Source organism: Monocercomonoides exilis, assembly GCF_001643675.1.
Source record: "Monocercomonoides exilis strain PA203 chromosome Unknown scaffold29-1213020, whole genome shotgun sequence".
Taxonomy (NCBI): domain Eukaryota; phylum Preaxostyla; order Oxymonadida; family Polymastigidae; genus Monocercomonoides; species Monocercomonoides exilis.
The window spans coordinates 632,788-660,567 of NW_027150574.1; the positions used below are offsets into that span (position 1 = coordinate 632,788).

The following is a 27,780-nucleotide window of genomic DNA, read 5'->3' on the forward strand; positions in this document are numbered from 1 at the left end:
TTTTCCTCGAAATGAAACATCTTTGTTCAAAAACATTGCACTATTGTGACAAGTTACTTATCCGATATTTGTGATCTGTTCTAAATGGTAAAGTGAATATGAAAAATGAATGGATTGATCTATCCATTATTAAAGTGTTGATTATTGAGTAAATTCTTTTGATGGAACCAGCGAAAAACACGTTTGTCATTTTTCTTTTTTTGAAATGCTTAATAGCATTCTTATGTATTTGTTATTGACAAATGTTATGATCTGCGAAACTCTTCTTTTTGAAATAAATTTTTCTCCGTCTTGTCAATCCCCTTCGTTTGTCCATTTTGAAATGCTTGAATTTGTATGGGAAGTGAACATCCAGAATTAAGTCCACAAGCTAACGAAAGGAAAAGAAAGCCGAATCGTCTTGTTGTTGACGATAATACAGCTCAAGACGATTCGACAATCGTTGTAATCAATGAGAAGGCAATGACTGAGCTCAACATTTTTAAAGGAGATCCAGTTTTATTGAAAGGAAAGAAGCGAGCTGAAACGGTTTGCGTTGCAATTCCTGATGCTAACTGCCCAGAAGGAACAATTAAAATGAATCGTGTTGTGAGAACAAACTTGAAATGCAAAACTGCAGATGTGATCACACTTACTCCTTGCCCAGAAGCAAAATTTGGAAAGCATGTTCTTATCTTGCCTTATGAAGATAGCATTGAAGGAATCACCGGTAATCTGTTTGATGTATATCTGAAACCATATTTTCTGGAAGCATACCGCCCAGTTCACGAAGGTTTGCACTATTTTCTTAAGCAGAATATTTGTATTTTTTTATAATTATTTTCATGAATAGGCGATCTTATCACTTGCAAGGGAGGAATGAAATCTGTCGATTTCAAAATTGTCAAAACGGATCCTGCCCCATTTTGCATTGTTGCTCCAGATACAGTTATTCACACCGATGGTGAGCCAGTTGCCCGCGAAGATGACAAAAATGATGTTGGGTATGACGATATTGGAGGCTGCAGGAAGCAACTGGGTCTGATTCGCGAGATGGTTGAACTTCCTCTCCGCCATCCGCAGCTGTTCAAAGCAATTGGTGTGAAGCCACCACGCGGCATTTTGATGTACGGACCACCCGGAACAGGTAAGACTTTGATTGGGCGTGCAGTTGCAAACGAGACCGGGGCGTTCTTCTTCCTCATCAACGGGCCAGAGATCATGTCGAAGCTGAGCGGAGAGTCGGAATCGAACCTGAGAAAGGCTTTTGAAGAAGCAGAGAAGAATGCACCTTCAATTATTTTCATTGATGAAATCGATTCAATCGCTCCAAAGAGAGACAAAACCAACGGTGAAGTCGAGCGGCGTATTGTGTCGCAGCTGCTGACGCTGATGGACGGAATCAAAGGAAGAAGCCAGGTTGTTGTGATTGGTGCAACCAACAGACCAAACACAATTGATCCTGCCCTGCGAAGATTTGGCCGTTTTGACAGAGAAATCGATATTGGTGTGCCAGACCTGTCGGGTCGTATGGAGATTCTGCAGATCCACACGAAGAATATGCGATTGAGCGACGATGTGGACTTGGAGGCGATTGCGAAGGACACACACGGCTATGTGGGAGCAGATCTTGCAGCGTTGTGCACAGAAGCAGCCATGTCGTGCATCAGAGAGAAGATGTCGATGATCGACATTGAGGACGAAGAACTGGATGCAGAGCTGCTGAACTCGATGGCAGTCACCCAGGACCACTTCAAGCAGAGTCTCGACAAGTCGAACCCGTCGGCGCTGAGAGAGTTCAGTGTGGAAGTGCCAAATGTCTCATGGGACGATATTGGTGGATTGGAAGATGTCAAAGTGACATTGAAGGAGCTTGTGCAGTATCCTGTGGAGTTCCCCGAGCATTACGAGAAATTTGGCATCAATCCACCACGTGGTGTCTTGTTCTTTGGGCCACCTGGTTGTGGAAAAACACTTATGGCAAAAGCCATTGCAAACGAGTGTCAGGCGAACTTCCTCTCTGTGAAAGGACCTGAGCTGCTGACAATGTGGTTTGGAGAGTCAGAAGCGAACGTGCGTGAGATCTTCGATAAAGCGAGGCAATCAGCACCTTGTGTGCTTTTCTTTGATGAGCTGGATTCAATTGCAAAGAGTAGAGGATCCTCCATCGGAGATGCAGGTGGGGCAGGTGATCGTGTGATGAATGCCCTGCTGTGTGAGATGGATGGTGTTGGTGCAAAGAAGACACTATTCATCATCGGTGCAACTAACAGGCCAGATATTCTTGACCCTGCCATTCTGCGACCTGGCCGTCTTGACCAGCTGATCTACATTCCAATGCCAGACACAGCGTCTCGCCTGCAAATTCTGAAAGCCAATCTCAGAAAGACACCTGTTTCAGCGTCTGTTGACTTGAACCACATTGCATCAATGACAAAGGGATTCTCTGGTGCCGATCTGACAGCCATCTGCCAGCGGGCAGTGAAAGCAGCTATTCGCGATGCCATCCAGGCAGAAGAGCAGAGGAGGAAAGAGATTGCTCAGCAGGAAGAGCTAAAGGCAGCTGCAGCGGCAGAAGGGAAAGATGTGAGTGGAATGGACATTGCAGAGGAAGAAGATCCTGATTATGATCCAGTTCCAGAAGTAACTGTGGCACACTTCCGCGAGGCGTTGCAAGGAGCGAGGCCTTCTGTCTCCAGACACGACTTGGAGCGGTACGAGATGTTCAAAACACAGCTGATCTCGTCGCGTGGAAACATGACTCAGGACATTCAGCTTCCGGACTTGCCTGCTGGCGGACCCAGCAGCTCTTCTTCACCAAGTTCAGCTGCTTCTTCAAGTTCGCATGCACCTTCACAACCAGCTCCAAGTTCAGACGACGATATCTACTAATTGCCTTTTTCATTTCTGGTTTTCATCTTTTATCTGTTTTCATTTTTGGCAACTTGTCATCTTTGGATGGCAGTAGAAAGAAATTCAATTTATGTTTTGAATTTTTCACAACAGTATTTTAAAGTGTTATTCTTTCTTAAGATTTAATACAAAATGGATCAAAAAGACAAAAGAATGTTTTTTTCATCAAATCCAAAATTATGAATAAATTGAAGGAAAAACGCATTTTAAAGCAAAAACAAACGTGAAATGCAAAGAAAAAGTGCATACGCAAGAATAAAATAATACATTGTGTGTAAATAAAATATGAAGTGGGATTTATGAGCAACGAGTTATTGTTTGACAATTACCATGAGAATCACATTTTTTAGTGGTAACGCATCTTTGCCCAAATCCTCCACCTTGTTTAAATCCACCAAATGAAAATTGAGGACCTCCAAATGTAAAATGAAATCCACCGAAACCCGCAAACGGATTCCCGTCACCAAATGGATTTCCTCCTGAAAATGAATTTATTTTTTCTGTTGATCCCGTTGCATCATATTGTTGACGAGAAGTAGGATTTGAAAGAACTTCATAAGCTTCGGATGAGACGTTCAAAAAAGTAATTTTAAGTTTTATATGAATGAATAAATTTTCGCAGAAAAAACAAAAACGAACAAAAAATATATCATAAAAAGAAAATAATTACAAAAAAAATTAAAGTAAACCATTTCCTATTTCTGCAAATTTCTCATTTGCATGCGGGTCGTCCTTGTTTCTATCAGGATGCATTTTCAAAGACAGTTGCCGATAAGCTTGTTTAATCTCTGCTTGAGATGCTGTTTTTGGAACACCCAACACTTTATAAAGATCTTTTTTCTTTTCCGCTCTTGAAAACCCAAATATTAAACTCAGTAATAAAATATTTGCGAGCATAAAAAAGCAGAAAAGTTTCTTATGATCTTAGCCCACTATTTTATAAATTTCATTAATAATAAACACTTTTATATTATTCCTTAAAGATATTAAAAATCAAAAATTGTTTGGAATTATTCCAACAAATAACCATATTTATATTTTGATGTTTGTTTTTGTTATTTTGTTTATAATTTTGTCTCTGACGCATCTATTAAACTAATTTTTCAAGATAAAGGCATGATTATTTTGCTGTTTTTTATAAGTGCATGTAATGCGTTATATCTGATTGACGGACGGAAATACGACTTGACAAATCTTGCAAAATCTGGGTTTGTTTATGCAATCATTTCTATGATTCTTAAATTTTAAAATGTATCCAGAACAGACTATTATAAATATTCTGTTAATGATTCAACAGTTTTCTGGAACTTTCGTTCTGCAGTCAATCCACAAAAAATTGACTCTTGCTCAAACGAGGAGCAAACTTTTGTGGCATTACAGGTCAAAAATGCTTCAAATCCCACACATCTCAAAAATGCAGAGCAATGCTGGCCAATTGCTCATACATTACCGGAACGAGTTGAAGTGATTGGAAAACATGAAGGACTTCACTTTTATTGTGTGTTATTGTGCCTTTTATATATTTTCATTTTATTTTGTTTTGAGATCATCACAACAGTGGAAACGGAGCATTTCACATATATCTCCGCTGCAATAAGAAGAAGCTGAGCATCGTTGGTTCAAAAATGTATGGAGTGTATTTTAATTTATTATTATTTTTAACTTTTTGAAACATGCACTATTGAAGATCCGAAGATGAGTGGAGTGTCGATTTTAACACGAAAAATGGATGCCCACTTCCCATTCCATTAAGCTTTGGAAGTGTTGCTCTGATCGTGTTATCTTGTCTTTTTGCTCTTTATCTTCTTGTTGGTATTTTTATACAAGTATGTCTTTGCTTCTTTTCGAATTAAATAATTATATTTTATTTTAATGCTTTTATTGAACTCATAGGCCGTGTTGCATGGAAAGAGAGGACTAAAAATGCTTCCTAATTGGGAGTTCTGGTCAATGTTGCCTGGGTTGGTAATGGTATAGTAATTTTTCAGAATTAATGAACAATTTATTTGAATAACAATAATGTTCACTTATGAATATTACATATTTTTATTTGATAAACATGTAAAAAAATTTTATAACATTTTATTTTTATAAGGACGCATTTAGATTTATGTTCTCGCCTTGCTTTGGGAAACGCAAAGATTATGTGGCTATTGAAAAAAATGCAACCCCAACGCAAAATATCCCTCCTTCAACAAATCTATATGATACAACGGAAAGCGCTGAAATACATTCATTGTGAAAGTTATGAAAAGGTTATTTCCGTGTTTTATTGTTCAATGTTAATCTAATGTGCAAATATATGCAAATTAAAAAATGATTATTTTTTAAGTCGATAATTCGAAACTAATTTTTAATGTGAAAAAGAAAGAGGAAATAAATTAAGCATATTTAATTTTTAATATGTTTGTTTTGCATGAGTGTGATTATTTTTCAGTGAATTTGTTTTTTTCATTTTTGAGTTGTGAATAATTAACGGAAATAATTTGAAAGTGTTCTGTTTTAATGATTGTGAAGCAATATCGAAATAAAAATAATAATAATAAATTTTTATTTATTTATTTAACTTTCTCAGATTTCAAAATTGAGTGGATTTTCATATCAATGAACAGGTTTCAATAATATCATAACAAAAAATTTTATGACAAGACGTATTTCAAAAAATGTGTCCAATTTGTTTGAATTTTTTGTTCACATAAGTTAATCCATAATGCATGATTCATCAATAAAAATGCTTGAAGTTTTATATAGGTAATGATTTTTGAAATCATAACTTTTTTCGGAGTGCTGTTTTTTAAGCTTGTAAGTCTTTGGAAAGTTATTTTTGAAAACAAATGCTAAATTCATTCCAATGGTTTCATTAACCAATGTCTTTTTCAAATTTTAGATGAAGATGTCTGCAATAAGCCATTTCATATTTCAGTGTTCATTTGGGACAAAATATTTGACTTCAGACATTTTCATTGAAAAATTATGCATCTTAGATGATCTTATTGTGATCAAAATTTTTGAAAAAAATGGGTTAATTTTTTGAAATTCATGTGATGTCACACAACATGATGTTATTATAACAATGGCGTTTGCTTTCAAAAATGAAAATCAAATTTATTTGAAATATGGTTGAGTTTCAAAATGTTATAGTGAAACGATTTTTTCATGCTTTGTGCATTAAAAGCTTGAAAGTCCGTATTTCCCCCCATTTGTTAATGTTCAATAAAATTTTTCTATTCGAAAATTTTGTAAGAAAAATAATGATTTCTTAAATAATTACCTACATGTTTTCCATTTGTTTTCAAATTTCATTGCTTGCGAAAATTATTGTGTAATAAATCATTATTTTGGCGAAATTCTTTCTTTATTAGTCTTATCTTCTTTCAACAAAAAAATTATTAATTTATTTATAATATTAAAAATGATAAAAAAAAGTGATTGTTTTTGAAATCTTCACTGTTTTTCAGTGTGTTGATCTTTGACATTGCTTTCGTCATTAACCATATAAAAGCCAAACCAATGATAAATGCATCAAAATAGATAGGGTGCACATTTTATCTTGACCTCAAAATTTTATCTCGACACAGTTTTTTTGAAACTTATTTTAGCTTTTTTGATTTGTGAAAAGGCTAAAAACAAAAACAAAATTAATATACTTCTTGATATTTTTGTTTTTCAGAATTCTGTTGAAAAAATTTTAAAAACATTTATGTTCAAAAAATTATTCAAATTTTTTATAATTTTTGGACCCAGATCAAAGACTTGCTGGCTGTGAAGCGATTATTTCATACCGACCGTTTAAAGTCACAGCATAACAATTCTTCATTCCTATATTATTATTTTAACTTGTTTTTGACTTTTTCAATAGAATTTTTAACCTTTTTTTCTCATTTCACTGTTTTTGCTTAAAACACGATTTTCGGAACATATATGAATTTATGAAAATATTAAGCACATAAAAAATAAAAACAAGGTGTTAGTTAATGTGTATTTTTGTTTAATTCGAAAAGAAAAAGTATTGAACAAGTATTTGAAGCGAAATGGTTGAACATATGAAAATTTAGATCTGAAGATTGTTCCTCATATGCAAATATTTACTAGTTTTTTATTCAAGATATCATTTCATAACAAATTTGTTTTAATTTCATTTCGGAGAATTTTAAAACAAATGGATGCATGTCTCTGAAATCACGCTTTTTAAAAAATTGGATGAAATGAGAAAAAGTGTTAAAAAAACAAGTTGAGAAAGTTTTAAACAAGTTTAACTTATAAAAAAGAAATGATGTATTATGATATGATAGCTTAAAACTTCTAACAAAAAATATTCGATGGAAAAGCAGCAAGTCAATGATCAAAACATTAAATTATTATAATCCTCGATCTTTTTGTTAAATAAGAAATAAAGAAAAAAAAATTCAGAATAATTAGATTATTATATAACAAACAGTTCTGGTTATTTTTTTATTTATCACAAGCTTATGTATAGCTGAAAGCATAACAAAAAAGAAAAAGGTCAAGATAAAGAAAAAAGGTCGTGATAAAATCATATCCCTAGAAAATAAAAAGGTAAGTTTTTCTGAAATTTGGATGAATAAATGTCTAAATTTTTTGTTAAGTCTCTTTTGTTTAATTTTCTTATTATAATGTTATCAATTAATTTTTTCAAAAATTGTTATTTCAATTTACCAACATTTCGCAGAGCAGAAATGAATGCTTGGCGATTTTATATTTTCTTTCCTGCGTAATTTGGTGAGTTGGAATGAAAATATGTGAAAAATATCAATTTTCGTTATCATCTGATAATGAAACAAAAAGAACTTTTCAAATATTTACAGACATATAGAAAAAATTTCACAATTTTTCGACTGCAAAATTTGCTTATTATTTTTTTAATTTTTAATTTTTAATATGTTTTTAAAACTGTTGTTATTGATTTTCTAATTGTCTCGGAAAATTGAAAGTTCAATACTTCAAATTACCTTTTATTTTAAACAACTTTTTTTGCTTCAGTTATTCATTCAGAATTATTCACTCTTATTGTTTGGAAAAAACCCATTATTGTTGAAATATGACCAATAGCGACCCAAGTATGTGATTTCTTCAATTCTTTCAATGATAAAATGTTGCTAATCTATTTCTATTTAAGCTCCAAAGAAACCTCCAAGAAATTGGAGAAATATTAGCAACTGGTGGGCGTTTTTTGTTTTGGTTTAGTTTTTTTTCATATAAACTCATGAAAGTAAATACTTGTATGATTTAATGCGACATTTAGGGTACTGTAAACAATCTTGGATATGTAGTTGTTAATTCTTGCGCACAACAAATTTGCGAATCTTTCCAGCAACCAAAACTTCTTGGACTTGTTCTTTGGTTCAATGCTGGCTTCGGACTTTTTATCAGAATGTTTCATAGCGCCTTTATGCTAAAAATGTCATTTAATAGTCGAATGCTTATCGTAACAGTTGTATATATTGCTGGACTCATCGGATGTGCTTTTTCTGAGAAAGTTAATATATGGTTCGCATTTGTTATGATCATGCTTGTAGGAGGTTCATCTAATTTGGGAGAAAGGTATGAATTGCTATATTATATTTTTGTTTGAGTTGTTTTCATCCTTTCAGTATTATTGTCGGATACATGCGTCTTTTCCCGCCGGAATCTGTTGGAGGTTTTTCAAGCGGGACTGGAGGTGCTGGTCTTCTTGGTGCTGCACTTCCTATTTTCTTCAACTACATCCACAGCACACTAATGATCGATTTTTTGTCGTTGATTCCGACTGTAGTAATTTATTATTTGATATATGTGTTTTGGGTTAAAAGGCCAGAAGGTGCAATAATGCCAGGAAGTAAGGAAGAAAAAGAAAGAGAAGAGAAAGAAAGAACTTTTATAGAAGAAGAGGAGAAAAGAAGAATTCTCAACAAAAACGAAGGACTGGAAAGTGAATCAGAAGAGAACACAGATTCAGATAGTGAAACAACTCTACTTTTGTATGCATCAACTGGAGTCTTTGAGAACTTTGGGAGAACATTCATTTTTAATGAAACAAACAATTTTTTCAAAGAAATATTCAGATTTTTGTTTTTGTGCGAATTTTCTTCTTCTTATTTGTGACAAAAAAATTTTTTTTGAATCATTTTAAAATTTCTTTCTATTCACCTTTTCAGGAGACGTCGCAAAGAATCTTCTATGAAGAGATTCTGGAGAGTGTTTAAATCGATTATATCTTTGGCCATCCAACTGATGCTTGTCTATCTTTTCGAGGTTCGAAACTTTTTTTGTCAGTAATATTTTCATTAATCATAAATCTTTTACTTTTTAATTTGACACAAAATCTTCAAATGTTCATTGAATATTTTCTTAATCTAATTACATTTCTTCTTCTTCCTCTATTGATTATGCCATTTCTGACAGTATGTAGCTACATCAGGTGCAGCTGACGTGGCTGTTCCGAAGTCGTGGCGAAAAGCGCCAGACGCTTCATTCTTTGTGGAGCAGGCATACACCATCATCAACTTTGCATACCAGATCGGTATGCTCAATAAACGATGAAAATTTGAAAATGAAAGCATTTTTTTATAATGAATTTATTTTTGTTTTTCTTTCTTTCTTTTTTTATTTTGTTCTTAATTTTTTTCTTCAAAATCATAAAATTTTAATAATTTTTTTCGCTTTTTCCCCCCATCAATATGTGCATCATCATCAATGGAATTATTTCTCTGTATGGGGATTATGTAATATTTTAGGGGTGTTTATAAGCAGATCTTCTTTGTCTTGTGTGAAAATCAAGCGTGTCTGGATATTAACACTCATCCAGCTGGTGAATGTTGCATTTTGGATATTCCAAGACGCTGTTTGTGCTTTATTTTTATCATTTATTTTTTTAAATAATCTTCTTCTTCTTCTTCTTCTCTCTTTTCTGTTTCTTCTTCTTTTTCTTCCTTTTCCTCTTTTCCTTTCTTCTTCTTTCTTCTTCTTCTCTTCCTTCTCTCCCTCCCTCTCTCTCTCTCTTTTACTTTTTTTTTTTTTTTTTTTTTTTTTTTTTTTCATTCCAGTTCCATTTTGTCAAGCCCGGGGGTGTGTGGATACTGTTCATCCATTCGATCTGGGTAGGGCTGATGGGAGGAGCGATGTATGTGAATGTCTTCTACCTCATCTTAAACAGCAACCTCGAAAATCACGACAAAGAACTAGCAACAAACATCGTGATGATGTTTGTCACCATCGGAATCACACTTGCTGCTGCCTCTTCGCTAATACTCAAAATGTGGATATTCCCTGGCGTTAGCGATTGAGAGGCAGGGAGAGATCAACGTCAAAGGAAATAGTGGATATAACTATTACTATTTTATGACTGCTTATGATGATTTTTCTTCTTTAATTGTTTTGCTTTTTGAGAATAATGAAAATTCTTAAGGAAGGAAAATTTGTTTCAATTTTCTTATCTATTTCCAGCTATTTTAACGAGGTCTTGTTTTGATTTAAACTGTTAACAGCACAACACATCATTTACTATACATTTCACTCTTTATTTATGAAATCGGAAATACTTTGAAAATGATTGAATTTTTATCTTGAAATAAAATAAGGGATTGATCATTGAATAATTGGTTCTTATGTATCGCACAATTTACGACGATGGTGTGCAAAAAATTAAGCATAGAATGTTGCATTCATACAATCGATTTTATTTTTATGTATTCTCATGCATTTATTGAATTTGCAAAAATATTTTTAAACAATTCTAAATAAAGATGTTTGCACATGGTCACCACAGGGAAGAATTTTCCAAGTGGAATACGCAATGGAAGCTGTCAAACAAGGGTCTGCATGCCTTGCAGCAAGATCCGATACTCACGTTTGACCTCGTTGTCTTCATTTTTCCGTAAAAATAAAATTTCATTTTGAAATAGATTGTTCTAGCAGCATATAAGCGTGTTGAAACACAAAAGAAAATATACAAGATTGACGATCAGTTAGGCTGTGTTATTTCTGGTTTGAAAATATACCTACATTATGAATAATGACAAATAACCAATAAATATATTTTTATTCGACATATTTCAACCAGGTTTGAATGCGGATGCAAGAAAATTGTCACAATACATGAAAGATACGTGTATGAGACATAAATATACAAACGAAACCACTATTCCCACTTCTAGATTAGTTGTTCAAGTCGCAAATCGTTTGTTTTTTTTCCAGAAAGCTATCTCATTTTTGTAAATATTACACCCTTCATATGTTCAGGCGCACAGAAAAGGACAATGGGATTTGGAAGCAGACCATTTGGCGTTGGATTAATAATAACCGGAGTTGATGTTTGATTTTTCAGAGTTTTCATTTCGTGCAAATTATTAATTCATGATTTTTATTTTCAATAGAAATCTGGACCTCATTTGTATTATGCTGACCCTGCAGGAAATTATACAGAATATTTTGCACAAGCGATGGGTGCAAGATCTCAGGCATCAAAAACATATTTGGAAAGGCATTTCAAATCATTCCCAAAAGGTAGTAAATAAATTCAATTTCTTTCAAAATTTCATGTTTCAAACTTATTCAACTTCAATTTTGCCAATCTAAAATACTTGACTTCTTAACCTAAAAATCAACGCAATGATTTATTTTTTTCTTTAGCTAATCTGGAACAACTGACATCACATGTACTACATGCATTACAAGCATCAAGTGGAGATGAAGAATTGGATGCATCAACATGCAGCGTTGCAGCTGTTGGCATTGGAATGGAGTTTAAGGAATATTCAGATGAGGAAGTTGCTGAATTGGTTTGCAATGTTCATATTTTTATTTTATGATAAAGTTTTTGTTTATTTTCTGTTTTTTCTGAACATCAAAAACTTTGAAAAATTATTCATAACTATCTACTGTTGAATAATTGTGCTTGAATGAACCTCACAAAAATTCAGTTGGAAAAAGCGAAGCATTTCGATATCGCATCATCAACATTCACTGAATAAATTCGTTGAATCTATTTTTGATTATTTGCTTTTTATTTGAAACACGTCTCACAAAAAATTTCCAAATAGTAAAATATAATTCGCAGCAGCTGTTAACGAACACATCTTAAACGCATTTTGAGAACAAGATGTTAGAACAATTCAAGTTAAAAAAAAAACAAAATCTTCATTCACAAATATTTTTGATTGATTCGTTGAAATGAAAGAAACCGCACTGAAATAAAAACAAAAATTGAAGGAATATAGAAAAACTGAAAAAATAAAACAGTACAACATCAACATAATCAGTGGACACCAGACGGAGACAACCTCGCATCCAAAAATTCCACCATTTTATTGATTTTATCTGTAAAAGTTGGACTTTCTATTTTTTGCTCAGGTTTTGAAAAAGGTCCACAGAAATGCTTAACATACACACTATGAATTTCTCTCATAAACTTAAAACAATTTGGAGAATCATGAATTACGTCCACACAAAATGATTGCAAACCGGCTCTACAAGTGCTTTATCAACATCACTTCGATCAAACATCACCAAAATTTTAGTTAACGTTTGAGTTATGTACCCATGACTGAACAATGAAATGAATGTGAAACGTATTTATCTAAATGAACCAAAACATCAATAATTCAAACATTTTTTGATCATCAAATGGATAAATTGGCCCTTGATAAAAACTTTTTCCTTTAAAAGGATTTTGCTCAGATTCCACTATTCATTAGTATAAAAGCGTTTCCAGAGTTACAATGAATGAATAAAATCTTAACAAATAAAATTATTATCACACATTTCTCAAGGCACACATCAAGTGCACAATACATTATATGATGCAACTGTAATGCATCAACCATTCCATATGTTTTGAGGAACAGTGGCGCATTTCCTGGGGAGCATATCGCAACACAAACAACTTTTGCACACATTGAAATTTCTTAAGGGTTAAAAATTTTCTTATTCTCATTAAAAGTGAGATATATAATAAGAAATAGATAAAATTTAAGGTTGTTAAAAATAATTGGATTGAACAAAATATATAATATTATGGGAAAGAAAAGGTTGAAAATTATTATAAATGGCTACTCCGCCAGGTATTAGAACATACAGCAAATCGTGCTTGTATGCAAATTGGTATGAAATATATATTTTTGAAGAACAACAATTATTCTTGCTTTATCCTTTTCAACTTTTGAAAATTAATAAATTTCATTAAAAGGTTTGAAGATCGTGTTCTTGAAGAAGACACAGAAAAGCTTAAATCGCGTGGATTTGAAATTGACACTTCTTCAAAATTGAAATCGTCACCGTTTGTTGTGAGACAGTCAACAGAAGGAATTACATCACATTCTGTTTATCATGATGATTTCTCTCCTGATCGACTAAAACCTCGCTCAACAAAGCCTCCGGTTTGCAATTTATGTTTCACTTTTATATTACTTCTTTGACAATGCTTATGTTTAAAAATTTCCAAAAATTTTACAATATAATTATTTTTCTTTAAAGTCAACTGATGCAACTTTGGGTTACGCTACTCACATAACAAATACTAAGACTCGTTCAATGAAGAAAGAAAATCAATTTGAAACAACGCAGCGCGATTATGGAAAAAATATTACTTTTACTCCCTTGGAGAGAGATTGTACTGGGGAAATCATCAGTACTGATCCTGCAAAAGAGCGAGTATTTGTGATGCCTGAAGCAGGGCACTCTGAAGATGCTCAAGAATTTATGAAGACAAGATCAATGGAATTGAGTGGAACGATTGAAGGAAAACCTCGAACGAATTTTCGTCGAACTTCTTACTTTACTCAACCTCTCGAAAAATACACCGGCTCTAAATGGAAAGATTTATGAAGTTTATAAGCACTTTATAGCATTTTCGTTGAAAGAGACAGCATTTTCATTATTTATTATTTTGTTTTATATTCACTTCAGAGCACTTCTATAACTTTATTTTCTTATTTCTTTGCTTTAAACCGCAATTATGAAACAATTGACTCAAATCGAAGGAATTTTTCTTTATTGAGACAAAATCAAACTATAAAACAAAACAAAACAAAAATACTCAATAATCATTTCCCCCCAACAATAATTAAATCACTCACATTTGCCCCCACAAAAGATGAGTTACATAGAAATGCTAAGAAATGCCCTAGTGGTGATGATGATGGTGAGAACAGTGCTTGTGATTCTCATGATGGTGACTGTGTGACGATGGATGCTCTCTTGAAGAATGTTCTACCGAAGAGTTGGATTCATCATCATCATCATCCTGCACATCTTGGCGAGATTTGTGATGACCGTGGCTGTGGCTGTGGAGCTGCTTCGGATGCTCGTCGTGATGGTGATGGTGATGGTGGCGATGGCGATGATGTCGATGCTGATGAGGAGAATGAACACGCCCACAGGCACACTCTCCTTCACAGCATTGTTCGCAGTTGTGCTGTTCGCAGCAATGTGAATGAGTCAATCGAGACAATGAAAGAAGTGCAGTGCAAATAGGACATGAAAGCCCGCTCTGACAATAACTACAAAGAGAGGGAGAAGGAGATGGAAGAAGAGGATTGGAAGATTCCACAGGTACTTCAGTTTGACACTGATTTGCTTGGCTGGAAATGGAAAGTGGAACAACCTGTGGAGGCATTGAACCAAATGTGAAAGAGGAGATTGCTGGTGCCTCAGCTCCAATAGAAATGCTGCCAGATGGATACGATGGAATTGTGGTTGAAGGAATTGGTAAGGAAATTGGTGAAGGCATTGTTGAAGGCATTGGTGAAGGCGATGCTGCTTCAGTCAGGGTAATTGTGCTGCTCGGTGGTTGAGTGCAATCAACAGATGCCGTTTGATTGGTGAGGGTTAAGTTCGGTCTATACTCAAATGTTGTGATGTTCGTGAGGCGCCCGTTTGATTCGATTCTCATCGTTGGACGTGAGCTTGGATGGTCAGCTGATGCAGCAAGCTGAGAATTATCAGCAGCAGAACTCGTTTGGAAGTTGATGTTTGGTGGAAGCTGCGCAGATAAGTTACTAGCATCAGATGAAGAGGAATCATGGGAATCTGCGGAGGGTAATTCAGAAAAAGTTCTAGGCCACAAATCCCGTATGGGAGCAGGAAGCAATGAAGAAGTGACTGTTTGGCGAGATGCCTCAACCGGGGGTGCAGAAATTATCGAAGAAAGAGTACTTTGGCGAGATGCCTCTCCCTGTGGAGAATGAGGACTAACTTGTGATTCGCTTCTGTGTGCTTCATCTCTTCCTTCTTCACGCCTTTCTGATTGCGATCTGCCAGATATCTCTCTCAGAAGCGTTCGCAAGCCGGCTCTGATATTCCGCGCCCTCCACGATGGAGGCAACGGCCCATAACGCGAAGTAGCAAGGATATTCTCTACGATATGTGAGGCATTTGATGCTGAAGTTCTATTTGAAGATGAAGAAGCTGTTTCAATTGGATGAGCAGATTGCCTTGCTGCAGCAACCGCTTGTGTTGAAACTGGTACTGATGCTGATGCTGTTGATGCAGATGCAGAGGCTGTTGGTGCTGATGCTGGTGCTGTTGGTGCTGCAGATATTGACGGTGCTTCCCTTGTTGAAGTTGTTACGGCATTAGGTGTTGTTGTGGAACTCTCATGCGACCGGCTTTGCACATTATTTGAAGTATTATTTTGTGTTCGAGTTTCAGCAGTTGTAGTTGAATGAGGCGAGTTTGTACGAGAGTGAGAATGAAGTCTGATACGAGCACTTGAATGAGATCGCGAATGGGAGTTACTTTGATTTTGAGAGTTAGACGATGTACTTGCTTGTGAAGGTTGAGTTGATGAATCTGAAGATCTGTTAGAAGAATTCCTTGCATTCGCATGATTTGAGCCTGACTGTCTTCTCGATGAAGTATTAGATTGAGATAAATTAACGGAAGGACCGAATAGCATTTCCATCCATTGATTCATAACATCACCCATTGCAGAATTAGTCGAGATATTTTGTGGTTGACTTGAAGGAAAACCACCAAAATACAAATGCGTTACTGTGCCGTTTCGCGAAGGAATTGTAAATGATGTCTGCATCGTTTCCATATCAAAATCAGTGGATAAAGTTGGGTCTGGGCGGGCATCTTCAGATTCATAAAGATGTCGGGGTTCTTGCTCTTGATGCGGAAGGTCTGGTTCATCTTCTGGCTTTTCCATAATATGTATAATCATGCCTTCTTGAATGTCATTAGATCCGAGTGTTCCGCTTGACACAATTTTTCCATTTAAAACCAAACGTTGTTGTTTTACAGGAATAGATGTAAGTTCCGAAATTTTATCTTTTAGCTGTTCAATAGTTTCATCTTCATCACAATTAATATTGCATGGCTCGGAACCGTTCAGCGGTCTTAAAGATATTTTCATCGAAAACAAAAATTAAATAATTGAAATATTTATAAATAATGTCAAAAGATCATCAAAAAGGAGAAAAAGAGGGTTAGATCTTTGTGTTCGAAGAACAAAAAATAGATTCATCTTCACACCATGGCATCTAAGTGTGTTAAAATTTTTGATAAAATTTAGAAACATTATGTCTATTTTATTTTGCATTTGTCCTATCATTAACAACTTATTGCTAAATTTTTGGAATGGCATCGCTTTACGTAAATGTTTGATGGCTTCAGGCTTCCTGATCTTCTGTGGGCCCAACGCGTACCTCATGTATATCTTACCATTGACCTTCCCAATGTTACAGCATCTACAGCTAAAATTGAGTTGACAGAGGATTCAATGCATTTTGTTGGAAATGGAGGAATTGACCAAAGCAAATATGAAGTTACCGTGAACTTCTTGAAAAGCATTGACATTGAAAAATCCAGTCATGCAATCAAACCCCGAAATGTGATCTTCTTTTTGGTAAAGAAGGAAGAAGAATGGTGGCCAAGATTAGCAAAAGAAGGAAAAGCAAGAAATATTAAAGTTGATTGGAACAATTGGAAGGAAGAAGATGAAGCAGACGAAGATGAACAACCACCAAGCGATTTCGATATGTCTCAATTTGGAGGTATGGACGGAATGGATTTCAGCGGAATGGGAGGCATGGGAGGAATGGGAGGAATGGGAGATATGAGCGGATTAGGAGATATGGGAGGAATGGGTGGTATGGGCGGAATGGGAGGAATGGGAGGAATGGGTGAACCAGATGACGAAGACGATGATGATGATGACATTCCCGATCTTGAAGCAGGCGAAGGAGAAAAAGAAGGCGATGAAATCAAAGAAGAAAAAAAGCCCGAAGAGGAGGAGGAAGCAAAAGAAGAGCCAAAATCTGAGTAATTGTGCAACAAGCACAATTAGCTCTTCACGATTCTTACTCACAAATTGATTTATCAACCATTCGCTTTTTGAAATTTATCACAACATTTAGCTATTTGGAAAAACAAAAAGAAGAGAAGCGTTTTTTTACTGAATTTAAATTGTTATTTGACTTTGTAGTTTAAGCATTTCATTACCTATCTTTTTCGCACAAAAATAAACTAGAAGGCAACTATTGGATGAATTTTTTTTTTTTTTTGTTTCTTTTAAGATGCATTCCATTTTTTTTTAAAAAAAGCTTCAAGCAAAATCCTAAAAAAGAATATTTTCGCAAAGTGATGATATTTGATGACTTTGCTCAAGAAGTTCACAAAAGGAGAAGTTGATTTTGATGAGACATTTCAAATGATGTGAAATGAAATGAAATTATTATTCACATTCCAAAGAATACAAGCATGAGAAGAAGGAATTGATTAATGATTGAGATGCCATTGATACAATTTGTATTAAAGAAAAATAAAAATTTACCTTCAAAAGGAAGAATAGGTGAAATTAAAGAATCAACTACTGACTGTGTAATTCAGAACAAAAGACGTTTCTCCCTCATTTTAAGAGAAGAAAAGAGGGAGAAGAGCAAATAGAATAAAAAGGAAAAAAGAAATAATTAAAAACTTGTAAAACAACATATGAATATCTTTTAACGCAGTGCAGTTATTCATCGACTTTGATGTAGACTTTCTCTTTGCTGAATGCTTTGATGTTCTCGTCGATTTCTTTCAGTCTATCTTCCAATTCAAGTCTTCTCCTGCAAAATATATCAATCAATAGAACACAGAACAAAACAAGTTGAAGTGAATGAAATTCGAAAGACAAAAATCAAAAGAGAAAATTTTTATGTTAAAAATAGTTAAAGTTACGCTCAAACTTTTCAGAGGCTTGAGTTTTGACTGCGATCGGAAGCTTGTTTATTTGTGTATTAACATCCTCACGACTGACAAAAAAGCAATGCAGATGTTTTCGAAGCATAGAGTAACCATATGAAGAGCATAGAAAAGTAATTACAACAAAAACATGTTCCAATCTTTTAATTTCAAATAAACAATAAAACTACAAACGCTGCATGAAGATTCATTAAGGTGTCCAATCTCTCTTCCTCACTCAGAAGTACAAGTCCAGGCGGAGCAGCTGTTTCTTCTTCGATTCGCCTTAAACAATCATAACAAACATTTCAAATAAAATCCAATAAAAAGTTTGGTTTTTTTAAATTAAAAAACGATAATGGTAAATAGAATGATAGTTCAAGATTTCTAAGAATAAAATAAAAGGTATTAACCTTAGGTTATCCTCAGCTTCCTTCAACCTTTTCCTCTGCTCCAGATATTCCGGAACTTTTCCAAAACTTGGATTCAATGACCTTGCATCACCAACTGCAGAACTACTTTGTTTTGAAGCAACTTTTGGCTGGGGAGCTCCACGAACGCCCTTTGGTGCAGCAGAAACACCACTTCGTTGACCTCTCATCCCTGTTAGATGAGATATACTCTCTTCCTTTCTTCCTCCAAACTCTTTTTCATAAGCTTCGTCAAATTCATCATACACTACATGCCTCGGACCAGGCATTGCAGAAGAAATTGGCTTTCTATACGAGGAAGTTGCTGACGATGCTTGTCCTTTTCGTATTGATGATGATGAATCAACTCCAGAACCTCGAGATTCAGGAGGAGGTAAACGAGGCTAAAATATATATATATATTAACATGATACGACATATTTCAGCATTATATTTAAGCAGTCGAACGGATTTAAAACGCAAACTTCTGCACTTACTCTGGGCCCAACATCTCGAAATTCTTTGAGCTTCCAAGGAACAGTATTTTCTTTTTCCCATTCATCTTGCATTCGTTTTGAACGCAACTCTTGCTCTTTTCTCTGAAGCTTTTCCCGGTTTTCCTTTGCATAATCTTCAATATGTGAAAATATAGGAAAATATGAAAAAATTCACCTTTTGGACGAATTCCTTTTCGTTTGAGTGCATCACGAGAATCTGTTACAGGATCTAAAAAACTAGAAACATGGTCTGCTTTCATTCTTTTTGCAATTTGCCTTGCTTCAAGCGTGCTCATTTAAATTGATTTGAGTTTTTGGATAAATGAAACTATATTGGGTTCTTTGATCTTTATTGATTAAAAAACAAATAAAAATGATCGCAAAACATCAAACAAAAATCAATAGCTTTGTAAACATAACTACCACGAAATATTACAAAATTATAATAACAGAACAAAAAAAAAACAAACATACGAAATAACATAATTAACTTAATTGATTCATTTACATTCAAAACAGTAAAAAATAAAAAAAAAAAGAACTAAATTATAAACAAATTCAAATTCATTTTTCATCATCAGCAAAGACCTCTGTAAGTATAAATCCATCCATAGAATCTGTCTCATCTTCTGTCTCATACTCTGTTTCCGTCTCGCTCTCCCACTCTTCGTCTTCTTCGTCTTCTTCTTCCTCATATTCCTCCTCATTTTCTTCATTTTGCATGCTTCTTTCACTTTTCTCTGACGCATTTCCAACATTCGCATTGTTCTTCTGCACTCCACCAAACACCCCCAACCCATCTCCATTCTTCTCCATCTTCTCCATCTTCTCATTCTTCTTCCCTTCTCTCTCGTTTCTGTTCCTCACTCCATTCTCTCTCAGTGCTGCTCTGCTTTCCCTTCTTCCCAGTGGCGAGTGTGTGGCTGAGCTGAGTGTGGCTGAGAAGCAGTGGTGGATGTGCTCGTGGAAGAAGAGGGGAGGAAACTGCTTGTGACACAAAAAGCACTCAATCGGAGGGGCTGAGAAGGCAGACACACGCAAGGGGCGGCGCTGGGGCTTAGGAGAAGGAGAAGGAGAAGGAGAAGAAGAAAGAGAGGGGGAAGGAGAAGAGGAAGAGGATGATAATTGAGAAGGAGAAGGAGAAGGAGATGAAGATGAAGAAGAGGTTTTGGAAGAATACGATTTAGAATTAGAAGCAACAGCATCAGAAGAAGAAGATGATGATGATGAAGATGAAGATGAACCTGTTGAAAGTGTCACATTTGGAGTGAATGCAGAATGAGCCAATGAATCCTTTGCATCCACATCAGCAACAGACACATCATTTGGTGTTGTGTTGATTGCATTAGAATTCGAATTCGAATGAGAGAGAGAAAGAGAGAGAGAGAGAGAATAAGAAAGAGAATGTGAGTGAGAGTGTGAGTGAGAGTGTGAAATGTATGGCTTGAGGGAAGAGGAAGAGGAGAACGGAGAGAAAGGAGGAGGCAGCTGAGATGTGAGGTCAAGTGGATGGTGGGGTGTTGGGAGAGAAGGAGAAGGAGAAATGAATGGAGAGTGCTTGGGTGAATTGGAAGAAGAAGAAGAAGAAGAATGGAAAGAGGAAGAAGAGGAGGAAGATGAAGAAGAAGGATAAGAAGAAGATGTTGTTGTTGTATGTGTTTGTGTGTGTGAGAGAGAAGGAGGTGAATGTGCTGATGATTTGTGAGATGTGTCAGAATGAGCAGAATGAGCAGAATGAGCAGAAAGAGAAGGAGAAGGAAGAGAAGGAAGAGAAGCAGAAGAAGGAGTGCGAGAAAGACTGGCCGACGGAACATCGAAGGAAGAGGAAGGAGAAGGAGAAGAAGGAGAAGAAGAAGAAGAAGAAGAGGAAGAAGAAGAGGAAGAAGAAGATAATGATTGATTTTTGAGTGAAGTTGAAGAAGAAGAGGAGGAGAGAGGCGAATGAGAAGCCATTTCGTTCTTTTTGAAGATGGAGAAGGATTTTATGAGTGTTGTCTGTGCTGAGTGAGAACGGCGTCTGCTTTGATCGAATGGAGAATAAGAAGAAGAGGAAGAAGAGGAAGAAGAGGAAGAAGAGGAAGAGGAAGAAGAAGAGGAAGAGGAAGAAGAAGAGGAGGAAGAAGGATTAGTAATGTCTGAAAGTAAAGATGTGTGGTTGAGTGTGGATGGGTCAGCAGAATTCATAGAAGAACACGAAGAGTTCAAAGAAGTTGTGGAAGAAGAGCAATTTGAGGCAAGTGAGGAAGTGGAAGAAGTGTTAGAAGAAGAAGAAATCGAAGGAGAAGAAGAAGCATTTGAACAAGAAATCGTCTTTGAAGAAGAAGAAGAAGAAGAAGAAGAAACCGACGTAGAGCGAGGGAATATCAAAGGATCTCCTGATATTTGTGGCTTTAGTTGTCTGACACCTGCACACACATCGTCATATGCCAGCGACTTCTCCTTTGAAATGGTCTGTGTGTTGACTGCTTTTGACCTCATTCTCTGGAAGAAAGAAGGCTTTCTGGTTAATCCAGTGGAGTTTGGCTTGATTGTGGAAGAGAAAGGAGAGGAAGGAGAAGAATGGGAAGAGGGGGAGGAGGAAGAGGAAGAGGAAGAGGGGGAAGAGGAAGGAGAAGAAATAGAAGGGGAAGAAGAAGAAGAAGTTGAAATTGATGCTTCATTTGACTTTGTTGCTTGTTCTATTCTCTTTTCAGTGTTTCTGGTGGAAGGAGGGTGGAACTCAGCAGAAGAGGCAAAGCAGTCGATGATAACAGGATCATCTGATATGTCATCTATGTTGCATTTGGACGATGATGAGGAGGAAGAAGATGAAGAAGAAGAGGAGGAGGAGGAAGAGGAAGAGGAAGAAAGAGAGACAAAATTATCTCTCTCTTTGATTGATGATTCATTTGCATGTATCTTTTCATTTGTTTCAGAAGAAGAAGAAGATGATGATGATGATGATGATGAATGAGATGGGATGATGCCAGGCAAAGAGGCAGTAGACAGAGAAGAAGACATTTGTGGAGTGCTTGAGACATCACAATGAGATGAAGAAGGAGAATTTGAAGGAGAAGAAGAAGATGATGATGGATTTGATGGATTTGAGGAGGAGGAAGAAGAAGAAGATGATGATGATGATGATGAATTTGCAGAAGAAGCAACAGAAGTAATGGAAGGGCTGATATTTTCCTCTTTGCAGAGTTCACAAGAAGTGTTTGGGGAATGAAGAGATTGATTTGTTGTGGAGAGACAGAGAGAAGAAGGAGAGGAAGGGGCAGACGGACAGTTCACACAAGAAGAGGAAGGAGAAGGAGAAGAAGAAGAGGGAGAAGAAGAGGAAGAAGAAGAAGAGGAGGAGGAGGAGGAAGATAAAGATGATTGAGGCAATGCATTCCTCACCCATCCGTCAGGCATTGAGATTGAACGGCGCTGGCACGTCATCTGCTTTAATCGATTCTCTTCTTCCTCCTCCTCCTCTTCTTCTTCTTCTCTTTCTCTTTCTCTTTTGCTTAATCTTTTCCCTCCCCCTCCTCCTCTTCCTTCTTTTTCTTTTTCTTTTTCTTCTGATTTCTTTCCATTTATACTTGCTACACTCACACTTTCCCCACTTTTTGTGTCTTTCTCTTCTTCTTCCTCTTCTTCTCTTTCTCTTTCTCTTTCTCCTATATCTCCTTCTTTTCTCATATCATTATTCTTTCTATTATTATTATTATTATTATTATTATCATCATCATCTTCTTCTTCTTCTGCCATCTTATTTGTTCTTCCGTTATTCAATGAATGCTCTTCATTCACATTTGATAAAGAGAATGAAGAAGGAAGAGGAAGAATCTGCTGATCAACTGAAACAGGAAGAGAAGAAGAAGAAGAAGAAATAGAAGAAGAAGAAGAAGAAGAGGAGGAGGAGGAGGAGGAGGAGGAGGAGGAAGAAGAAGAAGAAGAAGAAGAAGAAGAAGAATGATTATCTGATGAATTGGCAGATGAATAAGCAGCTGTAAGTGGAGGAAAAGCTGTTGAAGGATTCAATTTTGGTGATTGGAACAAGGGGAGTGATGAAGAAATGGAAGGAGAAGAAGAAGAATTTGAAGAAGAAGAAGAAGATGATGATGATGATGATGGAGTTGATGAAGCAGCTAATGTTTTATTCTGTTGAGAAGAGAGAGGCATAACAAAAGGAGAACGAATAAGATGAATTGAAGGCACCACAGGTGAAGCAGGGGCAGAGGAAGAGACAGAAGATGAGGAAGATGAAGGTGAAGGTGAGGAAGAAGAAGAAGAAGATGATGATGATGATGAAGATGATGAACTCTGTTGATTGGGAAGAAACCCACCAGAAACAGAAATTTGAGCCATTTTTGGTGAGAAATGAAGAGAATTCGCCTTTTTTGGGGCAGAATGAGAAGACATTAGAGAAGAAGAAGAGGAGGAGGAAGAGGAAGAAGAAGCAGGAGATGTGTCAAAGAGAGGAAGAATGGGACTTTTCTCTTGTGAACGAGGAGTAAGTGGAGAGGGAGAGGGAGAAGGAGAAGATGGAGAAGGTGAAGGAGAAGAAGGAGAAGAAGAATGAAATGAGGAAGAGGAATAAGAAGAGGAAGAGGAAGAAGAAGAGGAAGAGGAGGAAGAAGAAGAAGGAGCATATGAAGAGTGAGGAGTATGAGGAGAGAGAGAAGGAGAATGACGAGAAAGAGAAGAAGAGGAAGAAGTGCGAGAAGAAGCAGCAGAAGAAAATGAGAGGGGGACATCAACATCAGACACAGCACATGAATGAGAGGGAGAGGTGTGAGTGGAGGGGGAAGGAGAAGGAGAAGAAGGAGAAGGAAAAGAAGGAGAAGACGTGAAAGATGATGATGATGATGAAGAGGAAGAAGAAGTAGAAGCCGTCCGAGATTTCATCCCCTCACAAGCATTATCATTATCATTGTCATTATCATCATCAGCAGTCGAAGCACCAGCACCAGCAACAGCAAAAGAGAGAGAGCAGCAGAAGGAGTCGTCGATGAGTGAGGGAGGAGGTGTGGGAGGGGCGTGGCGAAGGTGTCTGGTGTGTGTGGGTGTGGTGAAGATGGTCTTAGAAAGATGGAGATTGCATTCTTTCTCCTCACTTTCAGTGCTGCTTGTGTGGAGCTGGGTGGAGGAGCGGGCGATGGAGGGAGAAGAGGAAGAAGAAGAAGAAGAAGAGGAAAAAGAAGAAGGAGCATTTAATCGATCTTCATCAATTAAGACATCTTGTTCTGTTTGATCTAACTGATTCAAAGCAGGAAGCAATAGTTCAGAGCCAGAAGAAGAAGGAGAGGAAGAAGGAGAAGAGGAGGAGGAGGAGGAAGAGGAGGAAGAAGAAGAAGATGATGATATTTGTTCATTATGACTGTTTTTGCGAGAGGCGTCTGAAGATTGGCGTGTGGGTTCAGTGGAAGCACGACGCAAGCGATGGATGGAGGAGAGGATGGGAGGAGAGAAGACATCTGGAATGGAATCAGAGGAGGAGGAGGAGGAGGATAGAGAAGAGGAAGAGGAGGAAGAGGAGGAGGAAGAGAGAGCGCTGACATGTGTGGAAGTGTGTGAAGTGAAAGAAGAAGAAGAAGAAGAAGAAGAATTTGATGATGATGATGAAGTGTCTGAAATAGAAGCATCAACAGCAACTGGGTTGAGAAGAGTAGAAGATGAGCAGAAGGAGACAGGCATATTCAGAGAGGAGTCAACTGCTGAAGAGATATCTGATTCAATCAAAGAAGAACGCATTGGTCTTTTGTGGGTATCTGTGTGTTCAGAAATGATTGATTGAGAAGAAGAAGAAGAGGGAGAGGGAGAGGAAGGAGAAGAAGGAGAAGAAGATGTGAATGATGATGATGATGATGATGATGAATTTGGCTGTTCCATTTGTATTTGTGAGCATACACTCATCAAATTCTTATTCATTTGATTCCGTTCTCTCTCTATCTGATTGTGTTGCAATGATTGTGCCTCTTCCTGCTCTTCACTCTCTGGATACAGAAAAAACTCATTGACTTCTGACGCTCCTTCTATTCTGGCTCTCTTATCAGCTATTTCTTCTTCTTCTTCTTCTTCTTCAGAAGGAATGCTGCTTTTGGAGATATTCTCAAATGACTGTGCAATTTGCTCTTGAATTTTTGTGCTTTTCGATTTTAAATCTTCTTCTTCTTCTTCCTTCTCTTTTTTCTTTTCTTTTCCAATTTTAATTCGACTATTTTCTGGTTCATTTTCGAATATTTCTGTTGCTTCTTGATTTATCTTGTTTCCACATTCAATTTGATTGTCTTTGCTACAAACAGCTTCATTGCTAATATCAACCAAACACACATCTTCAGTATCTTCATCATCAATGTTGTCATCTTCGTCTTCTTTTTCTTCTCCTTCATCATCTTCCTCCTCTTCATCACTTTCATCTTGTTCCTCTTCCTCTTCCTCTTCCTCCTCATCCACCTCCTCCCACTCACTTGACTCCTGCTGCATCTCCACTTCCCCTCCTCCTCTCTCTCCTCCTCCTTCCTCTTCCTCCACATCCATCTGCTCCCCACCCATCATCCACTCCTCCCCCCACCCTCCGTTCTGCATCTCCATCATCTCCCTCTCCCTCTGCTCCCTCACCGCCTTCTTCAGCATCTCCATGTGCCTCAGAAGAGGCGAAGGCGACGATCGAATCGTCTGCCAGTCCACTCCTTCAAAAAAGAGGTGCCTCTTCGCCTCTGCCAGCGTCAGGCGCTGAGAAGGGTCGAGAACAAGAAGAGAGCGAAGGAGAGAAAGAGAATGAGGAGTCACATGCACTGGACGATGACACCTGCGCTGTTTGTGATTGGAGGAAGAATGAGGATGGCTTGACTGATTTGAATTATTTGAATTATTGGGTTGATTAGGATTATTAGCATCATTGGTGTCATTGGTTAGATTGGGTTGCTTGGAATGGTTGGAGGCAAAGCCGTTTGTTTGGGATGTGGATGATGTGTTTGAAGAGGCATTTGTGTTCAATTTTGTGCATTCTGCTGTCTTCGCACTGTTTTGAGTATTTATTTCTGAGTCTTTTCCCTTCACACCTAATTTCTCTTTCTCCTTCTCCTTCTCCTTCCTCTTCTCCTCCTTCTTCCACATCCTCTCCAGTCTCTTCACTGCCCTGGGCAGCCCAATGTCTCCTCTGAGAATGCTCTGCTCCACCTCAAAAACTGTCCTTCCTCTGAAAGGAGGGCGCCCAAAGCACAGAAAATAGAGCAATCCTCCACAACACCAGGCATCGCTGGCTGAAGTGGAGTGGGTGGAGAGAAGGAGCTCTGGTGAGATGTAGTGCGGAGAGCCGACGAATGTGTGGGAGGAGAGAGGGAGGGAAATGGATGGACAATGCTGAGAGGAAGAAGAAGAGGAAGAGGAAGAAGAAAAAGGAAAAAAAGAAGAGGAGGTGGTGGATCCTGGTATGAGTGATGGCTGGCGTGCTGCTGTTTCAGTGGGCATTCCAGCAGAATACTCCACAAACGACGAGAAGGAGCTGCGGGGGCCGTCAGAAGCAGCCGCTGCAAAGGAAGGGGTGCGAGATGGGTTGTATTGAAATGACGGGCGGTGGAGAAAAGAAGTGCTGGTGAACTTCTGTGGATTGGATGGGAGGAATGGCTGAGACAGAGTGGATGAGGCAGAGGCAAGAGAAGAAGAAGAAGATGATGATGATGATGTGGAGGAGGAAGAGGAGGCAAAAGCAGAAAAAGAAGTTTGAAAGCGCTTCGCTAAAAAAGGGTTAGCAGAAGAAGGCACAGAAAAGGGGTTTCTGATGGAAGAGCCCTCAGGGAATGTGGGGATTGAGTCAGGCGACTGCTGGAATGCTGGTGCAAACGTCGTGCTCTGCGGCATCAGCGCAGAAGGCTGTGTTGGTTGTGGCCTCCCTGCACCGTAGTTAAAAAGTGCAGAATGCATTAGTGATATCGAATCTCTTGACTGAGGGGGTGTAGGCTTTTCTTGCGTGGTAGTGTCTGCACCATCATTCTTCATCTGCTTCATCATCGCTTCTTCCATTCGGCGTATCTCTCGATAGTCCTTCGCTGTACCAAAATCTGTTAGCTTCATGTGCCCGTCAAATCCAATTATTACATTCTCTGGCTTTATGTCTCTATGCAAAATTCTAAAATAAAAATATTATTAAAGCTTTTCTGTAAAAAAACCAAAAGGTCATTCTTTTAAAGATCCAACAAACTCATTTGAATGCAAATAGTCTATAGCATCAAAAACTTCAGCTGCGCAAAATTGAACAATATGATCATCAACAAAATCCTGTTTTTTTGTTTTTTAGAAAATGCAAATTTTTTCTTCAACAAAAACTAATGAAAAATTAATCAAACGTCAAATAAAGAAGAATAAATTGTTGTCAGATTTGCCAAGCCAAGTTCTAAAAGAAATGCTAAAGAAATGTTGATATTTCTGCATACAAAAATAATAAAAAGGAATCTAACAAATCGTTTTTTGATCCTCGAACACCATGTACAATTGAATAATATTTGGGTGATTCAATTTATCGAGAATTACAGCTTCAGCTGCAATTGTTGCAGATTTTTTAAGACGTCGAAGTTTGTGCTTGTCAAATTGTTTGAGTGCAAAAGCTTGTCCAGTACGTTTGTAACGCACAAAATAAACCTGTATATCGATAAGCATTATTTTTTATGTGAAATTTGAAATCCATTTGAATTGAATAATAATTTTCAAACAGATGCGAATGAGCCTTCTCCAAGCTCTTCACCAATCTCAAAATCAGAAAGTTTTGTACCAGGTGGGAAATAATATTCATTATTTGGGTTTCTTGCAATGGATGAACGGCGATTAATAGCATCCATTACATTGTGTGA

General features: G+C 36.9%; 11 protein-coding genes across 11 annotated transcripts; 6 read left to right on the forward strand and 5 right to left on the reverse strand.

Annotated features, from left to right (window-relative positions):
* The first annotated feature begins 128 nt into the window (after nt 1-128).
* On the forward strand, nt 129-3,046 carry MONOS_4439 (p97C). The gene is made up of 3 exons (XM_067874511.1): nt 129-181; nt 345-772; nt 833-3,046. The coding sequence occupies exons 1-3, from the start codon at nt 162-164 to the stop codon at nt 2,869-2,871; spliced, it is 2,487 nt and encodes an 828-aa protein (XP_067725386.1). The 5' UTR covers nt 129-161; the 3' UTR covers nt 2,872-3,046.
* On the reverse strand, nt 2,973-3,817 carry MONOS_4440 (putative DnaJ subfamily C member 10 precursor (ER-resident protein ERDJ5)). The gene is made up of 2 exons (XM_067874513.1): nt 3,582-3,817; nt 2,973-3,452 (listed from the first exon to the last, which is right to left on the reverse strand). Exons 1-2 carry the CDS (start codon nt 3,787-3,789, stop codon nt 3,190-3,192), a joined length of 471 nt encoding a protein of 156 aa, XP_067725387.1. The 5' UTR covers nt 3,790-3,817; the 3' UTR covers nt 2,973-3,189.
* A 191-nt stretch (nt 3,818-4,008) lies between these two features.
* MONOS_4441 (putative Autophagy-related protein 27) lies at nt 4,009-5,232 on the forward strand (the record flags this gene model as incomplete). Its single annotated transcript, XM_067874514.1, has 6 exons — nt 4,009-4,100; nt 4,152-4,390; nt 4,438-4,519; nt 4,580-4,718; nt 4,786-4,863; nt 4,988-5,232. 6 exons carry the CDS (start codon nt 4,009-4,011, stop codon nt 5,132-5,134), a joined length of 777 nt encoding a protein of 258 aa, XP_067725388.1. The 3' UTR covers nt 5,135-5,232.
* Nucleotides 5,233-7,940: 2,708 nt separating this feature from the next.
* Nucleotides 7,941-10,438, forward strand: MONOS_4442 (putative Succinyl-diaminopimelate desuccinylase). The gene is made up of 8 exons (XM_067874515.1): nt 7,941-7,970; nt 8,030-8,091; nt 8,156-8,454; nt 8,505-8,870; nt 9,048-9,144; nt 9,295-9,412; nt 9,627-9,733; nt 9,936-10,438. Exons 1-8 carry the CDS (start codon nt 7,952-7,954, stop codon nt 10,173-10,175), a joined length of 1,308 nt encoding a protein of 435 aa, XP_067725389.1. The 5' UTR covers nt 7,941-7,951; the 3' UTR covers nt 10,176-10,438.
* Nucleotides 10,439-10,483: 45 nt separating this feature from the next.
* On the forward strand, nt 10,484-11,949 carry MONOS_4443 (putative Proteasome subunit alpha type-1-A). Its single transcript, XM_067874516.1, has 8 exons — nt 10,484-10,521; nt 10,635-10,738; nt 10,794-10,875; nt 10,952-11,068; nt 11,131-11,201; nt 11,265-11,394; nt 11,521-11,669; nt 11,811-11,949. Exons 1-8 carry the CDS (start codon nt 10,497-10,499, stop codon nt 11,859-11,861), a joined length of 729 nt encoding a protein of 242 aa, XP_067725390.1. The 5' UTR covers nt 10,484-10,496; the 3' UTR covers nt 11,862-11,949.
* Nucleotides 11,950-12,026: 77 nt separating this feature from the next.
* Nucleotides 12,027-12,796, reverse strand: MONOS_16846 (Transport protein particle (TRAPP) component Trs20B). The gene is made up of 4 exons (XM_067869714.1): nt 12,650-12,796; nt 12,498-12,573; nt 12,352-12,433; nt 12,027-12,298 (listed from the first exon to the last, which is right to left on the reverse strand). The coding sequence occupies exons 1-4, from the start codon at nt 12,783-12,785 to the stop codon at nt 12,146-12,148; spliced, it is 447 nt and encodes a 148-aa protein (XP_067725391.1). The 5' UTR covers nt 12,786-12,796; the 3' UTR covers nt 12,027-12,145.
* Nucleotides 12,797-12,910: 114 nt separating this feature from the next.
* MONOS_4444 (uncharacterized protein) lies at nt 12,911-13,871 on the forward strand. Its single transcript, XM_067874517.1, has 3 exons — nt 12,911-12,990; nt 13,076-13,265; nt 13,363-13,871. Exons 1-3 carry the CDS (start codon nt 12,935-12,937, stop codon nt 13,711-13,713), a joined length of 597 nt encoding a protein of 198 aa, XP_067725392.1. The 5' UTR covers nt 12,911-12,934; the 3' UTR covers nt 13,714-13,871.
* A 140-nt stretch (nt 13,872-14,011) lies between these two features.
* On the reverse strand, nt 14,012-16,246 carry MONOS_4445 (putative Ubiquitin family; the record flags this gene model as incomplete). Its single annotated transcript, XM_067874518.1, has 1 exon — nt 14,012-16,246. One exon carries the CDS (start codon nt 16,244-16,246, stop codon nt 14,012-14,014), a length of 2,235 nt encoding a protein of 744 aa, XP_067725393.1.
* Nucleotides 16,247-16,320: 74 nt separating this feature from the next.
* MONOS_4446 (putative p23 co-chaperone) lies at nt 16,321-17,400 on the forward strand. Its single transcript, XM_067874519.1, has 2 exons — nt 16,321-16,377; nt 16,507-17,400. Exons 1-2 carry the CDS (start codon nt 16,367-16,369, stop codon nt 17,156-17,158), a joined length of 663 nt encoding a protein of 220 aa, XP_067725394.1. The 5' UTR covers nt 16,321-16,366; the 3' UTR covers nt 17,159-17,400.
* A 62-nt stretch (nt 17,401-17,462) lies between these two features.
* MONOS_4447 (putative Calmodulin-binding) lies at nt 17,463-19,286 on the reverse strand. The gene is made up of 6 exons (XM_067874520.1): nt 19,140-19,286; nt 18,953-19,098; nt 18,471-18,871; nt 18,253-18,342; nt 18,063-18,128; nt 17,463-17,942 (listed from the first exon to the last, which is right to left on the reverse strand). Exons 1-6 carry the CDS (start codon nt 19,258-19,260, stop codon nt 17,849-17,851), a joined length of 918 nt encoding a protein of 305 aa, XP_067725395.1. The 5' UTR covers nt 19,261-19,286; the 3' UTR covers nt 17,463-17,848.
* A 7-nt stretch (nt 19,287-19,293) lies between these two features.
* MONOS_4448 (putative Protein kinase domain) lies at nt 19,294-27,768 on the reverse strand (the record flags this gene model as incomplete). The annotated part of the gene is made up of 6 exons (XM_067874521.1): nt 19,294-22,643; nt 22,989-27,050; nt 27,135-27,211; nt 27,280-27,338; nt 27,391-27,571; nt 27,643-27,768. 6 exons carry the CDS (start codon nt 27,766-27,768, stop codon nt 19,529-19,531), a joined length of 7,620 nt encoding a protein of 2,539 aa, XP_067725396.1. The 3' UTR covers nt 19,294-19,528.
* Nucleotides 27,769-27,780: the final 12 nt, after the last annotated feature.

Coding starts and splice junctions, on each gene's coding strand:
- MONOS_4444 (XM_067874517.1), top strand. CDS start 12,935: ATGGCTACTCCGCCAGGTATTAGAACATACAGCAAATCGTGCTTGTAT. Junction 12,991..13,075: donor TCGTGCTTGTATGCAAATTG/GTATGAAATATA, acceptor TTTCATTAAAAG/GTTTGAAGATCGTGTTCTTG. Junction 13,266..13,362: donor CTCGCTCAACAAAGCCTCCG/GTTTGCAATTTA, acceptor TTTTCTTTAAAG/TCAACTGATGCAACTTTGGG.
- MONOS_4439 (XM_067874511.1), top strand. CDS start 162: ATGGAACCAGCGAAAAACAC. Junction 182..344: donor ATGGAACCAGCGAAAAACAC/GTTTGTCATTTT, acceptor TTGTATGGGAAG/TGAACATCCAGAATTAAGTC. Junction 773..832: donor ATACCGCCCAGTTCACGAAG/GTTTGCACTATT, acceptor TTTCATGAATAG/GCGATCTTATCACTTGCAAG.
- MONOS_16846 (XM_067869714.1), bottom strand. CDS start 12,785: ATGTGTGCAAAAGTTGTTTGTGTTGCGATATGCTCCCCAGGAAATGCG. Junction 12,434..12,497: donor CCATTTGATGATCAAAAAAT/GTTTGAATTATT, acceptor TTCATTGTTCAG/TCATGGGTACATAACTCAAA. Junction 12,299..12,351: donor ATAAAGCACTTGTAGAGCCG/GTTTGCAATCAT, acceptor AATTGTTTTAAG/TTTATGAGAGAAATTCATAG.
- MONOS_4440 (XM_067874513.1), bottom strand. CDS start 3,789: ATGCTCGCAAATATTTTATTACTGAGTTTAATATTTGGGTTTTCAAGA. Junction 3,453..3,581: donor ATTTGCAGAAATAGGAAATG/GTTTACTTTAAT, acceptor TCTCATCCGAAG/CTTATGAAGTTCTTTCAAAT.
- MONOS_4443 (XM_067874516.1), top strand. CDS start 10,497: ATGTATCGCACAATTTACGACGATG. Junction 10,739..10,793: donor CAGCAAGATCCGATACTCAC/GTTTGACCTCGT, acceptor ATTTTGAAATAG/ATTGTTCTAGCAGCATATAA. Junction 11,670..11,810: donor ATGAGGAAGTTGCTGAATTG/GTTTGCAATGTT, acceptor ACAAAAATTCAG/TTGGAAAAAGCGAAGCATTT.
- MONOS_4447 (XM_067874520.1), bottom strand. CDS start 19,260: ATGAGCACGCTTGAAGCAAGGCAAATTGCAAAAAGAATGAAAGCAGAC. Junction 19,099..19,139: donor AAAAGGAATTCGTCCAAAAG/GTGAATTTTTTC, acceptor CACATATTGAAG/ATTATGCAAAGGAAAACCGG. Junction 17,943..18,062: donor AAAACTCAAGCCTCTGAAAA/GTTTGAGCGTAA, acceptor TATATTTTGCAG/GAGAAGACTTGAATTGGAAG.
- MONOS_4442 (XM_067874515.1), top strand. Junction 8,092..8,155: donor GGTGGGCGTTTTTTGTTTTG/GTTTAGTTTTTT, acceptor TGCGACATTTAG/GGTACTGTAAACAATCTTGG. Junction 9,734..9,935: donor TTTGGATATTCCAAGACGCT/GTTTGTGCTTTA, acceptor TTTTCATTCCAG/TTCCATTTTGTCAAGCCCGG.